Raw genomic sequence first — 12,145 nt, forward strand, 5'->3', positions numbered from 1 at the left:
GCTGATGCAAATACACTTGGAACTGAACCTTCCTTCAATATCAGCCGGCTCGCGAATCCAAGTTTGATTGCATTTAAGTTGGTAAAGCAATCGTCTTCAAAATGGCGCGAACAAAGAACAAGGCTCGGACTATACTTCTGTGGTATAGTATATGAATTGTAGCCACTTAGTCTTCAAATGCTCCTCCTTGGGCATGAAAGGTAAATTTCAAAATTCCATAATAGGTGCCCTTTAATGTAAAAAAAAAAAATTCTCACAAAGTGAAATTTTCATGCCATGGGACCGTTGGAGAACATTAACACACTTATGGCCGTGAGGGTTTGGGATCATAGGCGCCGATTTATGCTTTCCTCCGTGGGTGCTCAATGCTCATGGGCGTACGCCCTTTAAAAAAAAATTAAATAAAAAAAAATAGTCCATTTTTTTGCACTTCAGAACCTTAGGAAATGGACAGCGGCCGACACTTAAAGTACGTAGGTAGACTACTATAGACTCCTGGGAGGGCGTGGGCACAAATAAACTGATGTGGATTTTATTTTTTATTTTTTACTTGAAATACAGGCATATTTTTGTAGATGTGTTCCTAAGATGTGCATATATTTTTATGTTTGCACATGATTGTTTTAAACCCATGTTTAGACCCGTGTTTCCCCCGTGTCCGACCCGACCCTGACCCGCACCCGTTTGAGCAAAATTTGCGGGTAGGCTACCCGAACCCGCGCAGGACTCTGTCACACAAGTCCACACAGTACAAATTAGATTTGTTAACTCACCATTGCGGTTAAATCTTCAGAAGGAACATAATTAAAAGAACTGCGCTGCAGCTGCGTACAGAGCAGGGTCACTAAAGAGGCTTTTCATCCGAGAAACGCTGTGATTGGTGGATATGGAGCAGGCGATACCATAGATATCTATGGGCGATACTACTCGACTGACTGCGACATAACCAATCACAGTGTGACAGACGCTTCACATATCACCGACTGCAATGATTAATTTTAAATGAATGTAGACAGAGCGCCTACTGGCAGTCTGGCACACGTGGGTGTTCATTATTTTTTCGGTATCGGCGCCTATGTTTGGGATTGCACACTTGCTAAATAAACACATACTCATATTTATTTCTGCATGTACATATTTCAATGAGCCCCGATAAATGCAGTTTGCACTATTTTTAAAACGCTTCTTTATAAATAACATTGTTTTCTCAATACTTTACCTATACCGCTGTGAAGGAAAGAGCGCACAATCGATCATCGAGGCATCGATATCAACCTATTCAGCGCCTCCACCAGTGGCGGCTTGTCCATAGGGGGCGCTGGGGCGCTGCCCCGTCAACATTTCAGAAATTAACATGTGTAAAAACATTATATTAAAATGAAATAAAAAAAAATAAAATAATAGTTTACTCATGTGCCGGCTGGTAGTAAGAGCCTCAGAATGTAATAAAAACTGTCTTTAATCGATTAACTATTTACTATGTTTTTCAATATGTTTCATGGGCGAGGGACGCCGGACACATGGGTGTCTATGTGAGTACACAAATTCTCGGGCAGCATGTGACCTGAAGCTGGTCTCTGATTGGTTTCTTAAAGATCCTCCTCGGGGCGCAAGTCGTTGCGTCCCTGGCCAATCATAATTGGATACATGTTATTTTATCCAATCTGATTGGTTCTCGTCACCTGTCATTCAACTGTACGCGGCGGAAAATAACCAACCTTGCTTGCTACTATGCTGATCACTTTTTATTACGCAATGGCAGCAGTTAATCCAAATTCTGTTATTTATTTACAAAAAAACCCTTTCTCAATACTTTCGCTTGAAGAAAAAAAAAAAAGATTAAGGATCTCGGACCGGAACAACCAGATTTACACATCCAGCAGCAGGCAAGTGACAGAGGACGAAGCATGGTAACGTTAAGTGTGTGTGCCATGGTGATGCAGGATTGACTGACAGCAGATGAACTCTGACACGGTGGGCATCGCAGTACAACAGCCACGTTACAACAAACAAATGCTAACTTATGAGACGTTGAAGAGAGACAGGAATATGATGGCAGACATCGCAAACATATGTTTCAATGTGCAGTTTTTTTTAAAATATAACGTACGACGTCTTTTTGTCTGGTACTAATAATCTTCACTAAGTTAGCTAAACACTAAGTTAGCATGAGTTTTATTTATTTAATATTTATTTGACAGGGACAAATGCATAGAACATTGCTTTATGAAGAATACAAAGTAGATGCCATGCAATTCATAAAGCTTTTCTGCTGAAGGAAGCATGAAGTGCTCTAATGTCCTGGAAGTCCAGAGTCAATGCAGCCGTCTACCAGGACATTTAGAGCACGTCAGGCTTCCTTCAGCAGAAAAGCTTTATGAAGATGCTTTATGAAGATGAAGATGATTTTCAGCAGGATTTTCACATGCCCACACTGCCAAAATAACCAAAACCTGGTTCAATGACCATGGGATTACTGTGTAACTACTACAGTGTGATTTCATGTAATATTCTAATTTTCAAAAATTTTGATTTCGTGGGTTCCATAAGCTGTAAGCCATAATCATCAAAATTATAACAAATCAATGCTTATAATATCTCACTTTGCAAGCAATCAGCCGTTTTTATAAAATTAGTTTCACATTTTAAGTTGAATTCCTAAAATAATTTAACTTTTCCATGATATTCTAATTTTTGGAAAGGGTCTGTGCCCCCCCCCCCCCCCCCCCGAAAAAAAAAATGCGCCCACCCAAAAATAATTATCACCAGCCGCCACTGGCCTCCACCATGGACAGCGCCTGCTAAGGTCGAACTTAAGAAGGTTATAACTTTAAGCAACATCCTAAGGTATAGTTCGGAGAACACACGTAGGAAAGGTATACCTGTAGTTAAGGTGTAGCCTACCATTTGAGTCTTCGTAGCGCGCTAAGAGACAACGTTATCGGAGAACGCACCCCAGATCAAAGAAATGTGATTATCCACGCTTAATGTTATGAACAGCAGCTACGCTAATTATTTTCTTAATTAATTATTTGCTTCTCTGTTTTATCTCGGGACGCCCATCCTGAGGTAACTAGAGAGTAGGCCTATGTCAGCTCCAGTTTGGATCCAGCCAATCTGAAAACATGACCCAACACATGTGAAGAGATGCCCCCAACTCCTGCGAGGACTTCAGATAGCGCAAACTCTGAATCAACATTTGATTGGTGGTAATATATTTTATAATATTTAAAAATATATAATATAGTACACTATTTTTTTTCTTAGCAGAAACTCAAAATAATCTGCAAATACAGTAAACATTATTTACAAATATCGTAAATGTTTGTTGCCAGTACCAACTTTAAGTAGGTAGCCTAAAGTACCATGTCCTATAAAAGTAGCCTAACATATTTTTTTGACAGTTAAAGCTTTATTTTAAGGAAGGGTACAATTTGATGAATCAAGACCCCCCAGATATGTCAGTATTTTTATGCATAAGGTCTTCATCATGATAAAAAAAAAAAAAAAAAAAAAAAGTATTATATATATTTTTTTATGAATAAGTTTCTGCAGCCTAAAAGTACTTAACTAATGTCTGTTAACCAATATTAATTGTATTATTTTTGTCACAGAAATTAAAGGTTAAGCCTTCCATTTCAGTTTTTTTTGGACACAGGCTTTTGAAGGCCTTTTTTTGTTGAGGAAAAAATTATCTGACACTGTCCTCTGCTGGTGAAAAGAGGTATGTTGCAGTAATTGAAAATATTGGAAAAGAATGGCCCACTAGGCATGGTGCTGAGCTGAGCATCAGTTAACCCTTGTGTGGTGTTCATATTTTTGTTATTCAGCCAGTGTTCGTGGGTCTGGTGGACCCGCTGTATTTTTGGGTTTTTAATTCAACACAATCAAACAATTTTATGTTAAAATACACAACAGATATTTACTTCATCCCAATTACAAGCAATATAAACAACATATATGGTTAATATTTTCTCTTTACCTTTGTTAATCACATTTAAGAATTGCAACCTTGTGCAGGAACGGCAGGGGTAGAAACACAAAACTCACTCTTGCACTCACACTCTCTCACACTTACACACAATCTCTCTCTCTCTCACACGCACACACACGCACACATGCATGCACACACACACACACACACACACACACACACACACACACACACACACACACACACACACACACACACACACACACACACACACACACACGTGGTTTATGGGGACTCTCCATAGGCGTAATGGTTTTTCTAATGTACAAACTGTATAATCTATCCCCCTACACTACCCCTACCCCTAAACCACAGAAAACTTTTGCCATTTTTTGAATGTCAAAAAACACCATTTAGTATGTTTTTTTAAGCCGTTTGGTTTATGAGGACACAGATGTGTCATTGTGTGTGGTCACTGAAAATGTGTTCTGATATATATTCTTCACAGAAAATGAGTCAAGGCCAATGAGTCTGAGTTTGAAAAAAGAATGAATCGTATCATTTTTCTTTTGATAAACATTAAACAATGAAAACGGGTCCTACCCGAACACTATACAAGGGTTAATAAATGTCTACATGCCTTTAAAGATATATTTAGACATGTTGTGATTTAGATCATATTCTACAAAAATGTGAAAAAAGGTGTGACTTCAGATATGGTTAAAGGGACAATGTGTAGTTTAAGTATTTTATTATCTAAAATCAATATTTTTATTCATAAATATGTCCTCAATGGTGTACAAATACCTCTGCCAATGATCTGACTTATCCTCATAAACGTATAATTTATTATCTTTACATGGGACGGGTAGGCCCACGGAGGCTTCCATGTCGTTCCACCATCTTGAAAAACTATAATAGCAGAGAGGGACAAAAAGTATTAGGCCAACGTGTTTCCACAACGCGTTTTCGTTAAGAGCCAGCGTCCCGTGACTGAAAGCAGCTGAACCGGACAAGAAGATTTGAGAGACGCTTGTCACTGCCCCGGCAAGTTTAAAAGGCTGCACTGCATGGTTATTTATAATGGAGGACCATACTTATGGGGAGCCACAGGACCGGAGATTGCAAAAAACAAGGGTTAATGTCGGGATAGCTTTTTCCAGGTGGAAAGAGTTGATGCAGGAGAAAGCTTTCAAAAGAGGTTGATGCTGAACTTGCCTGCTTTCTTCTCAACAGGTAAGTCAATGTTACGGTCTAAATTACAAGCTTTTTTTTCATTGCTTGGTTGCTTCTCTGCCTTTGGAAACTTTCAATTCTATCAAACATCCGTTTTTTTGTTGTGTCAAGTTGCAGTTTGTTTGAAATAACAAACCTGTTCACCCGAAGGAAAACTCGATGAAGTGCTATTAGAAGACATCCTGTCATAGCTTTTTGGTACATAACGGCTACTGTAGAAGCAACACACATTTGAAAAAGAGAGGCGCTGTAGAGCACTATTCGTTTGAATGCAAAATACAATTTCACCGCTAGATGGGAGAAATTCCTACACATTGTCCCTTTAAGACTGTCAATATTGTATTTTTATTTTTTATTTTACCACAAACAGCAAAGAGCATCATATACTGTATAAATCTGTATTGTGTAACACTCCTCCCTTCCACTAGCAAAAGCTTCGGTCCAGTTTTTTCAGAGCTCCAGTGCAGACTGGTGGCATGATTCCCTGTAAGAGAAGTACACACAATTTTTAATTAAGCCTTGTTGGCGAGCATGTGAAGTACTTCAGTAATCAGAAATGGTAAATGTGAAAAGACACATTAGCATACTTTGTACAATCTGCATACAAGGTTGAAGAGAGTGGACATAGCCTTATCTTCCCATTCACTAGTATATTCCTGAGGAAGAAAACTTTTGGATATCAAAATCTCGGCACATTAGTGTCTTTTATTACAAAGATTAGTGCAAATGCTCTGCTCTAGAAGGCCTCACCCCATTGAAGGTGATCCAGGGCACATGGGTATGTGCAGGTTTAAGCGCTTGTGTTTTCACTCCATTCTGATGCATCAAACTGTGTCCAAGCTCTCCTCTGGTACAGGACTCTATGGTCCCCCATTTAACAAATGGTGCATAGAGCTGCAAACACTGGCAATTTTTTTATAATAATAATAATAATAATATTATATATATACATATATATATATATATATATATATATATATATAATATAATATACACAGAGAGAGAGAGAGAGAGAGAGAGAGAGAGAGAGAGAGAGAGAGACCATTTTAAAATGGCTCTCCGTTGTTCAAAGAGAATGCTGTAATGAGGGACAGTAATGTAGGCTCAGAGATTCTTACAGGCTTAGCAGATTTGAGTACATCTGCTGACGACTCCATGCAGTAAATGACAGGAAATGCTACATGACTGGCTGAATATAAAACACATGCCTATGAAAAAGAGAATAAATATAAACAAGGTGTATTGTGTAACTTGAAATCTTTATTTATTCACAAACAAAACCTAGCCCTGCTGCCTTCACAGGGAGTATTATCCATGTTAGCATGTTGCTAAGCTAACGACACAATATGCCAAGCATAATACACAGAATACACACATTTGGGTAAAATAGTTTTATTAATTTTTATTCAAAATTCAGTTTTATTAGACCAAACAATTTTAATCCGTGAAATACGTGGTATTAATAGTGAAATACGAGGTATCTGCAGAGCTTTAAATTTAAGACTTAAGACCTGCGCGCGCGCGCACTCACACACACGTCTGGTGCTAGATAAAAGCTACAAGATTTTATGTTGAATTATATGCCTGATACAGTTTATTATGTAACCAAAATACCACTTAATAACTAGAAAATGCATAATGCAGGACCTTTAATTAATTGAAAAGACCGGAATACACCAGGACTATTATTAAATGTATTTACTTTATAACATCTAGCTGCTCAATTAAAAAGTTAAGGTAAAATATGCATTTCTACAGCCACATACAACAAATTACAATACAAACACCATCATGTAAACACTTTCATAATTCATAAACCATAGATCATAAGAAATCACTTGGCATAAATGTGCAGTATTCATTGATTGCAAACTGCTTTGAAACCACGCATTCTACAGGCTTGCAACAGCGACTTTGAACATGCAACGTTCATGCAACGACTAAAGAATTTTTAAAGTCGACATTTATGTGATGAAAGTCGAGTCGATGTCGACTATTCGCTGATGACGTCATTAATGAACAAATAGCCTAAGGGTACATTTACATGACAACGATATGCTTAAGATGACTCATAGAGATGACACCATTGTCAAAATGATCCCCATTCACACGGATCCACGAAAACGACTAAAAACGCTGTATTCACTGCTTGCCATTAGATGGCGATGAAACACTATAGATTGAACATGTAATATGCATGTGCATGACGTCGTCGTTTTCAGAGATTCACGTTTTTGTTGTTTACAAGGAGACCGTTTTCAAAAACTTGCACTTAGAAACATGTTTTCAAAAGTTTGCGTTTTCAGACACCCAAAACGCTGTTGTCGTCTAAATGAATGGCCAAAACACTTTAAAAGTTGTCAATTTTTAGTTGAAACCGGTGTCGTGTAAACAGCCCCTAAGCCTCAACCTTGAGCTGAGACTCGAACGCGGGTTACCTTGTGCACAGCTATGACTATATGACACAGCACTGCCCATAAGACTATTGCTCCTACATACGTTTATTTTTTTTAGCAGCTCTTTTGTCTTTGTGTCATTTATATTTCTCACAAATTTCTGCTCATTCTAAATCAGATACAGATAAAGTAGCACAGTAAAGATTATTACATTAATATGAATGCATTAGTGAGGGAGCGATTGCGTGCGAATTAATTCTACCTGGCAGGATCTCTCTACTAATAGTGCAGCTGTGGGTTTTAGTTACTAGGAAATATATGCTAGAACTTTTCAGTTTCTAAGCTATTTCATTGATAAATCATAACAGTGTTGACAATACATTTTTGCGCTACTGAATGATTCTGAGCTTGTGCGATGCATGTGACTTCAAGATTTCATATCCTGTTGCGCCCTCTATTGGCCATGACCAGCGACTAGTCGACGTCAAGCTTAAAGCATCATGACAGAGCATTAAAGTCGACTAGTCACGCTGTAAAAAAAAAGTTGAGCTAAGTTAAAAAATAAGGGAACCTAACACACTCACTTTTTAAGTTAACTCAACTAATTCGTCCAGTTTAACTAACTTGAAAACTTACAAATTTAGCAATTCCAGCTGCTACAATCCTTATTTTTCATCTCCATGTTTGTTTTTTCAGAGACAACTTCATGACATGACCATTGTTTGCCTCTTAAAACTAGAGGCAAACATTTCTACCTGGGCAAATATATTTCATACAAAAGTTGCAATGAGATGCATATATAATACCCCAACAAACATGGTGATCAACTATTGTAATTCAGTAAATATTTGAACTTTGAACCACATGACAGCTATTTTTTTAATAATAGTTACCACATAATTTTTTCAAGCTTCAATGCATGCTGGGATCTGCATGCTGGGATCTGGCACAACATTTTCCAATGTAAAATTGTATGTAAGTTTTGCCAGTTGGATTAATACATAAGCTATCAGCTAAATGTTTTTCTAACAAAAGTAACAAAGATTTAGTAGGATTAGTAGGAGTCAGTTTTTTGACGATGTGCCCTGGATTATTATTTTAGTGAACTAAATAAGAATACTTTAAACATGTTGCTAACAAAAGTTGTTTTGTTGACCTCAAATTTTTGTCTAAACATGTTCCCAACATTGTCCCAACTTTCCAAATTGAGTTATCTGAACAAACAATTTTACATTGAACAATGTTGTGCCAGTTCCCAGCACGCATTGCAGCTTGAGAAAATTATGTGGTAACATAATGATCATTGTGGTAAAAAAAATGATCGTTGCTTGGCATTTACTGGTTTGATTTATGTTGTGTCATGAAGTTATCTTTATAAAATCAAACATGGAGATGAAAAACAAGGACTGTATCTGCTTGCATTACTAAATGCTAAACATTCTGTAGTTGCCTTGGCAAGAATTTTTAAGCTCCAAAGACTACCTGTTACTCATTAGATAAATGTTTTTAAGTTGCCTTAACTGGAGCAAAATAGTTAAAGGACAAGAACCTAGGGGTAATTAACACATGGTTCCCGAGTCTTTATAAAGATAAAGAAGATACTTTATAAAGACAGTACATTACGCGTATACAGGCAGAAGCCATCTTGGAAAACAGTCTCGATTATTCGAGGCACAAATGCCGTGCTAAGTGAGCTGGTCGACAGGAATTACGTTTGTGAAATCTAATTACATGTGAAATTATTTTTATTTATTTATTTTCTCTGTTGCGTTCAGTGCTTTCTTCCGGAAACAACGGACCATATGAGATTCCGGAAACAACGGACTATATGAGATTCCAACAACGGACATATGAGTCACAGTTCATCTCGCTTAGCACGGCGTTCGTGGCTCAACTAGTCGAGACTGTTTTCCAAGATGGCTCCTGCCTGTATACGCGTAATGTACTGTCTTTATAAAGTATCTTATTATTAAACTGTCTGTACACTTACAAAGTTCACAATGCTTCGGTTTGCATGTAGGGACCCTCATTATGCTACCGTGTTAGTGTGAGGCTATTTTGAGCCTTGTTAGTGGTATTGACTAGCGATTTACTTTTACTTATTCTATGCCCCATATACTAATGTTATAAGCTAATCTGTTTTTAGAGATAAAACTCTACATTCGATTGACAAGACCTTTTTTATTAAAAAGACTACCGATTGCTCATTAGATGAACAAACGTATTTAAGTTGACTTTAATTGGAGTGAATTAGTTGAGTTAACTTAAAAAGCTGAGTGTGATATGTTGCCTTATTTTTATTTATTTTTTTAAAGTTAGTTCAACTTCTTTACAGTGCATTTAAGTTTAAGACCTTATTGCAATTCCTGCTTTCCATCCCCAAAATTAACACCACTTTAGCATTGATTAAACTGAATTTAAGACTTTTTAAAGTCCCACTGGAACCATATTTATACTGTATACGCAAAATTCTTTTACATTTCTGCCAGTTTGAATAAACATTTCACTAAGCTTGTCGCAGCTCACTAGGTTTTGGAGCATCTGTATTATCTCACAAACTCACCTCAACCATATTAGCGTAGCACTCTGGTTCTCCATGTTGACATGAGAATGAATTCTCTTCAGGAAGCTCCTAAAATGTCAAGTTAACAATTATAATCAAATTCAGGTAACATCACATCTTCTTTATTACAACACACACACTCTTATGAAAGGTCAACATTTTTACCTTAGCATTGCCGAAAGGCACCAGGTTGACATTCATTATATCTTTCAGTAAAATCCAAGTTGGGAAGAGATGTTCTGTTAGGAACGCTCTGCAGCCTGGACACAGGCTCTCGTAGTAGAGAGAGATCTCTACGGGAGGAACCACTGGGTTTGGCCGGGTCGCGTTCAGTTCCATACATTGTTTCTGCACCTACCACAAACAATACATTGCAAATCATGGAAAATAAACATGGTGTAGCAACGGTAAAGAGAAAAATCTTCACATTGTCACAGTCTGGCAAGGCTACACTCATGCAATGTGAATTAGTGTGAACAATCAAGTCACAAAACTACATGAATTTGGTCAGTTAAACCCCTGCTAAGCACACAATTGTCACCCAGATTCACATCAGTCAATTTCACGGTTTCCCAAACTGGAATTTCTCCCAGGGCTTCTTGAGTTGATAAAAAGCTAATTAATAATTAAATGATTTAAAAAATAATAATAATAAAATAAACATTTTCCAAAAACAAGTGATAAATTATTTGTTTATCTGCATGTCATGTAGCCATTAATCACAATCACAGAACCGTTTGGAATATGTCACGAAAGTGTTCCCTGTCGGACAACATTAAGAATTTTTCACAACTTGCTGTCAGATAAAAAACACTTGTCATAAATGCACACTTGATTTACTCTTTGCATGAATCCTAAATTGATTTAGGAATTATACAACATTTTGTGGTACATGCAAAGGTGGAAAAGAGTAGTGTTTTACTCATATAGGTCACATTTAAAATGTCACATGACCAATGTCACTGCTTGATAGTAATTAATTATGATCATAGCCTGTCACATATCTGTATGTATTCTGTAAAGCCCACCTTTTAGACTAATTATTTACAGGATGAACTTCTGACACTGTACACCGAGTAGGAAGATACAGTTGAAGACATAAGGAGGTTCATCAAATGATGCAAAACAGGAAACCTTGTGGCCCATTTAATTGGAAGCTGTTTGTTCAAAAGCATGACAGTAATTTACAGGCACAAAGAAGTCTTTGAAAGTGATGCTGAGCACATGTTCTTTAAAAAAAAAACAGATTATTCTGTGCAATATTGCATAAAAAAGTAAATATTCTAAACAGTCATCAAACTGCATATAAATACCAGCAATTATATTGCAAGTTAAAGCAGATGAATGTTTTTTTTTTTTTTTTTTTTTTTTTTTTTGTAGTTTTGTCACTTTAAACATTTTTAAGTAAAAAGATTACCATGCCTTGAGATGCATCAGCATTATGTTCTGTAGAATTTGAGTAATTAACAAGCCACAAATGATATTGGTCTGCTGAAATGTCTGTAAATATCTGTATCATTTAAAGTAAAAAAACAACAAAAAAAAGTTTCAAGACCTAAATCAACCTTTTCAACAGACTTACCCCACATTCTATGGCGATCTCCAGAGACCTGCACCATTGGGATGGAGGGTATCCACATGAAGGCTTTGGGTGAGATTTACTCTGGATTTCATAAACACTGAGGAATATGACATGGAATACACAAAGCATCCGAGTGTTCATTTTGTGGGTATTTAGGAGTCACTGAGCTTTCTTTGAGTGGTATGAGAGCTTGTTTGCACTCTCCTCCCATAAAAATAACCTCAGAGCTCCAATTATCTGTGAGCAGCTGCAGCTCACAGTACTCACTGACCTCAGATCAGCAACGAGAAGCTGCTCAGTGATCAAAGAGGACTCAGAACTGAGCACAAACATCATGTAAAAGGTGGGGTTAGGGAATAAATCTGAAGTTATCATTTTGGGGCCAATTGGGGCTGATAGTGATTTAAAAGATGAACTAGGTCCATGCTTACCGA

The 12,145-nt window shown here is 37.1% G+C and overlaps 1 protein-coding gene across 2 annotated transcripts; it reads right to left on the reverse strand.

Moving 5' to 3' along the window:
- Positions 1–5,496: 5,496 nt before the first annotated feature.
- ifi30b (IFI30 lysosomal thiol reductase b) lies at positions 5,497–11,920 on the reverse strand. Of its 2 annotated transcripts, XM_081357271.1 has the most exons (7): positions 11,712–11,920; positions 10,295–10,483; positions 10,130–10,198; positions 6,289–6,378; positions 5,921–6,073; positions 5,758–5,826; positions 5,497–5,654 (listed from the first exon to the last, which is right to left on the reverse strand). In XM_081357271.1, exons 1-7 carry the CDS (start codon positions 11,850–11,852, stop codon positions 5,595–5,597), a joined length of 771 nt encoding a protein of 256 aa, XP_081213397.1. In that variant the 5' UTR covers positions 11,853–11,920; the 3' UTR covers positions 5,497–5,594. The 2 variants fall into 2 exon arrangements, with proteins under 2 accessions (XP_081213397.1, XP_081213398.1); XM_081357272.1 differs by lacking the exon at positions 6,289–6,378 and having other exon boundaries at positions 5,503–5,654; positions 11,712–11,854.
- Positions 11,921–12,145: the final 225 nt, after the last annotated feature.

Source organism: Scardinius erythrophthalmus (assembly GCF_964197995.2).
Source record: "Scardinius erythrophthalmus genome assembly, chromosome: 25".
Classification (NCBI taxonomy): Eukaryota; Metazoa; Chordata; class Actinopteri; order Cypriniformes; family Leuciscidae; genus Scardinius; species Scardinius erythrophthalmus.

What these genes read in the sequence shown, in the direction of transcription:
- ifi30b (XM_081357271.1), bottom strand. Translation starts at nt 11,852, where the DNA reads ATGAACACTCGGATGCTTTGTGTATTCCATGTCATATTCCTCAGTGTT. An exon ending in GCTACGCTAATATGGTTGAG is followed by an intron (nt 6,379 to 10,129) that starts GTGAGTTTGTGA and finishes TCTTTTTCATAG; the next exon opens with GCATGTGTTTTATATTCAGC. An exon ending in TTGTATGCAGATTGTACAAA is followed by an intron (nt 5,655 to 5,757) that starts GTATGCTAATGT and finishes CTTCTCTTACAG; the next exon opens with GGAATCATGCCACCAGTCTG.